Here is a 5000-nt window from a genome sequence, read left to right as displayed (position 1 = left end):
GTAATTTGAGCTGATTTAGAAAAAAAACACTCAAATCTCGGTCACAAGCTGTGCTAAGGACCAAACGATCAGCCCAATCTCGACCCCAAAGCTCTTCTCTTGACTGAGCGATAGAAGAGCTCTGGGGAACCCTGAAACAAAGTGTCTTCTCATTGGTTTTCGTGAAGAACAATTAAAAGCGTCTCTAAATGGTGCATTCATGTTAGAGCGAGGAGTGATCAGGCGCCGTAAGGTTCCAATAGCCGGTTTTTGGAAGTTTTTGGCTATAAGAACCATACGGCGCATGTTCTCCTGCATAGAGTTTCCCAGAGCCTTGGGTCGATCCAAGGCTCTGGTGACGAGAATGTGATCAGGCAAGTCATCAGGCAATAATGCCCGTCACACCTTCTCAAGACGCCACCATTTTATATTTTTATACTTCCGACCGTTTTGTCATATTTCTGCGCGCCACTGTATTTCTTATCTATTGAAATTTAGTTTGACACACTAAAGCGCGGTCTATTTTCACACCAGTCGATCAAGACTACACCACATGGGCGATTTGCTCCTTTTTTTCATATTTTCTTGGTTAGGCTTTGCTGCGACGACGGGCAAGTGGCTCAATCAGTAGGTCACTGCAACACTGACCGATTTGGAATGATTTTAGATAGAAGGCATTTTCTGTTTTTGTTTTCTTTACCAGAGTTATCAAATGCGAGAAAAGATCTGCGTGAGACAAAAAGGTTACTGAACCAAGCGGAGCAAAAGATAAACATTCTTACTTCTGCGAGAGAGATGCCTGTACAGAAAGGCGTTGCAGCACTGCAAAACCGTCGTGATAAACTCAACAACAAGTAAGGTTTCGCTGAGTCGGCTCCACATCATTGCGGCTGATAGCTTGAAATACTACCGTCTATAAATAAACGGTTATTTCCCTTGCTCTACTGCACAAGATTTGGGTGATGGTGGACAAATAAAACAACAAAAAGGGCTGTTCCAAAACTTCTTAATAAATCGTGATCATAAGCACATTATCCTAAATGAAAGGAAACAGTTATGTGTATGCATCTTTACAGTCGCTGTATTCAGTCTAAGATCAGGAAAAATCTTTTAAAACAAAAGAAGTTTGCAACAACTGTCAATATCTTCGAAATGATTTCCATTACCCTTAATTCACTGACTCCGTCGTATGTTTTAAAATTCAGATTTCATGGCCACAAGCTTATTCATCTTGATCTTGGCGGAGCGCCTCCAAAGCTAGCCTACCTTCTGCAGGTAATTCTCCAGGACAACTGCATTTAAGATTTCTTCAAACAGTGCCGGGGGACAGCATAATTAGCTTAAACCCCAGTTTAAACAAGCACATTTTTGTGTCAGCAAGTAAATAAAGCCCAAATCTTCTTTTTTTGAAAAAAAAAAAAAAATAAATAAATAGGGAGCTTTAAGCAACGACGACGGCGACGGCAACAAGAACTTCATCTCACAATAATATATAGATTTAGCCAAGCCTAAAAGCGGAGCTCCCTGGTTATTTATTCTTACTGCTTGTAGGGTTAGTGAAAAGAATTCAAAAGGCTTCGAATTGTCCGCGTTTTGATGCTTCCGGTTGCTTCTTTAATAATTAAATCATTTTCTTTGCTTTCTTCAAAAGAAAAATTCATTGCCTAACTAATGAATTTCACACTACATTTTACGGTAAATTTTTAACATTAAGGCGGAGAGCTTGAACCGCAGCCATAATTCCGACCGAGAGACAAAGGCAATTCTGGTCCCTTACGGGATTAAGCCACCATACTAAAAGAAAGGGAAGGAAAGGAACTTTATTTAAGTGTCAAGTCGTTCTAGCGCTGAAGCACTAATTGGGGACACTGTAAATTGAAATTAATAATTAACACAAATCAAGTCAGAATGACCGAATAGGTCGAGCGGTGGAAATGGTTCACGATCCAACTTCCGCGCTCCAAGGTCACAAAGCTAATCAGACCAAGGAACGCCCCGCTCACTCTCAGGCCTCGGATGTTTGGGCGGGAACAACGCCACCTTCGCCCCAGTCTCTTTCGCCCACCGATGTCGCCGTCGCTGCGAAAGAATACAGGACACCCGCTTCAAGAAAGTTCGCGGAAAGGTTTAATTATTGTAAGCCGACCGATCCCATTTGTTTTATACGGTGGCCCAGAAGGGTCTTATGCCACCCTGGTTATGCGTAGTATTGTGCTACATCCACAGCCAAGTGAAACTTTCATTAATTTATTACATTCTTCTAGTCTTTAGAATGATTATGACCTCTACCTTTGTAATTTTTAATCCTAAACAAAGAAAGCCTAATTGGTCTAATTGTGAACCCACAATATGTCTATTTGACAATGAGAAAAATGAATATGCTCAGTATTCTTGAATCAAAGGATTATATCAAATACCTTGGCATTTTGATTGACAACAACTTTACCTGGAAATGTCACACCGATACTGTTTCTTTAAAGATCAGTAAAACAGTTCGCTTCCTTGCGAGACTGCGTCATTTCGTACCCCGGCAAATTAATATTCTTGTCAAAATCTATCAATCACTTATTTACTATGGTATATTACACATGTCGCTCATGGACTTCATGATCAGTGCTGCCTGTGGTCAAGCAGCAAAGATTCATCTCAACACAATTCTATTGCTTCAAAAAAGAGCTCCTCGAATAATAAACTTCTCAGATAGACGTGATCATGCAATACCTCTCTTCCTTGACGCCAATATGTTTCCCTTGAACCTTTTATATGACCAGACTATATGCAATCGTATGCATGATGTCCATAACTGTAAGGTACCTTCTGGCATTCTAAATTAAATCTACTTAGTTTCAAAAAGACAAGTAGTTGTCATTCATATAATACCAGAGCATCGGCTCCAGGAAATGTAATGCTTATGTTAATAGTGCCGATCTATGAACTCAGTCACCCACTCACATCCAACATCTCCCCAAGAATAATTTCAAATAAACACTACGCAAATTATTTTTTCACATTATGAATTCAGAAGATGGCTTTATTGATTTGCCCACCTTAATTGAAAAGGTAAAGCTTGTCGAAAATGTCGATAAGTAAATTCTTGTCTATTTGTTTCTATTTGTTCAATTAGTTTGATTCTTTCTTCTTTATTGTGTTATCTTGTTTTCATCTAAATTATAATTTTTACTTTAGTCCGACTTGAAAATTGTAGACTTTCCTCAGTTGGCATTAGTCTTAATTCCATATTCTGCATCCATTTTCCCTCCTTGAATAGCTTTGCCAGTTGCGGGTAATGCTTCTGTAATGTTATCTGTTCATAAATAAAGATTAGTTTGTTGTTGTTTTTTGTAAATAAAAAATGTATTTGAAGTTTTAAATTGTCTCAGACATCAGAGTCTCTATCGTCAAAGACACACCAGTTAGTATAGGGGATTGGCGATTGAGATTTATCGTCTTTATGTTGTTTTGCAGCTACTTCCTTATTTTCGTAACTGGAACGCCACAGGTCTCCTTATTGAGTATGCTGACACGTTCCCTTATTCAGGAGAGCTCCAGGTGATCAAAGGACCTGACGCCTATAGGTACTAAACGTCATGTAAGCGAAACGAAGTGTGCCATTTCTTTGATATTTCGGCTCGGTTTTTCACATAATCGAGCACTTCTCTGATTTCTTTGTTTCGGTGAAAAAAAAAATGAAAGAGAGTAAAGACAAGTATTCAACATGCTCCCTGTGGTTACAGTGACAAACTTATGTTTATTCTGGAAACTAAGCTGAGGTTATAATCACTCGACGTCACTTATTAGTCGTTGGGACCGCAGCGGATATATAATGGCAGCTTTCAAAGCCTAAAATTCACAGTGAAGGTAAACAGTGTTCTTTCAAGAATTCGAGCATCTTCCAAATCTCAAGAAAAGGACATGTTGTTAGTTTTATTGACTGACTTATGCCTGTTAATTGGGGAACACGTACATAAAAAATGCCGGATTTCAGTGAATCCATACACGAACAAAATACTTAAGTTCCCGGCCATAGGCAACGGAAAAAATCCGGTAAACGACAGGTCGAAAATCTCCGAATTGAAAAACATTTATTTTTTATTTTTTCGATCCAAAGACAAAGGGAGTAGAAATAAATAAATAAACACCTTGCACCTTCGGCGTGCGATAAATAGCGTTTGTTAGGCGCTAGTCAAAGTTTAGACGTTCAAACCAAAGTTATCAACATCGTTTTTTCAAGAAAAAACTACTTTTAATGTGACGATAATTCGTTTGAATTGATTTAAGCAAAGAGGACATTTCATTCCTGATCAAAGAAGCTTTACAGAATGATTTGATTGTCATACCACTTGTACAGACTTTTGGTCATCTTGAGGTAATACTAATTATCCGGTATGTTTAACATTTAACAATTAATCACCGAAGGCGAGGTGAACATCGGTGAATAAAACCTAGGCAAAGTCGAGGTTTTTATTCACCGAGCCTGAGGTGAATAATTTTTTTAGTATAATTACATAGGTGGTTAATTGAAAAATATGCATATTCTTTAAAACGTTGATTTCTTCGATTGTCTTTGTAACCTCGACAAAACAGCTTGTAGCTATCTTGAAAAACTGCCTAGGCGATGATCGCGCAATAATAACCTCAAATGCAACCAGTCAACGCAGAAAATGTTCAATAGTCACCTATGTACTTATACTAATATATAATTTAATTATAATCGTCAATTGGTCTTAAAACGTATAAATCATTGGGGCCGTTGATACGAGAGAAAATAAGCTGCGGATTATTCTGGCCGCAGCGTACATCATAGGCGAAAGGAACTATTTGTACGGGTATAAACTCCCAGTCCAGGATAAGCCGCGGCTTCAGAAAGCTGTGAACGTAGATTTTGTACCATTTATACGGGGTGTTCGCGTCTTATGTAAGCCGCGGCCAGAGTTACCCGCGACTTGTTTTCTCTCGTATAAACAGCCCTATTGTCTTTTTCATTTATTAAAGAAGAGAGCGGTCACCAGAGTTTATATATA

At 38.6% G+C, this 5000-nt stretch overlaps 1 protein-coding gene across 1 annotated transcript in view; it reads left to right on the top strand.

The window, feature by feature from the left end:
• The window catches only part of LOC137970798 (hexosaminidase D-like), a 21586-nt gene that overhangs the window by 792 nt on the left and 15794 nt on the right, over positions 1 to 5000 (top strand). The window contains exons 3-6 of the mRNA XM_068817367.1: positions 683 to 833; positions 1185 to 1254; positions 3445 to 3554; positions 4258 to 4345. Of these exons, the coding sequence (XP_068673468.1) occupies positions 683 to 833; positions 1185 to 1254; positions 3445 to 3554; positions 4258 to 4345 (419 nt within the window). The remainder of the gene's footprint in view (positions 1 to 682; positions 834 to 1184; positions 1255 to 3444; positions 3555 to 4257; positions 4346 to 5000) is intronic.

Source organism: Montipora foliosa, chromosome 9, assembly GCF_036669935.1.
Source record: "Montipora foliosa isolate CH-2021 chromosome 9, ASM3666993v2, whole genome shotgun sequence".
NCBI classification, from domain to species: Eukaryota; Metazoa; Cnidaria; class Anthozoa; order Scleractinia; family Acroporidae; genus Montipora; species Montipora foliosa.
This window is presented reverse-complemented; position numbering and strand designations above follow the sequence as displayed.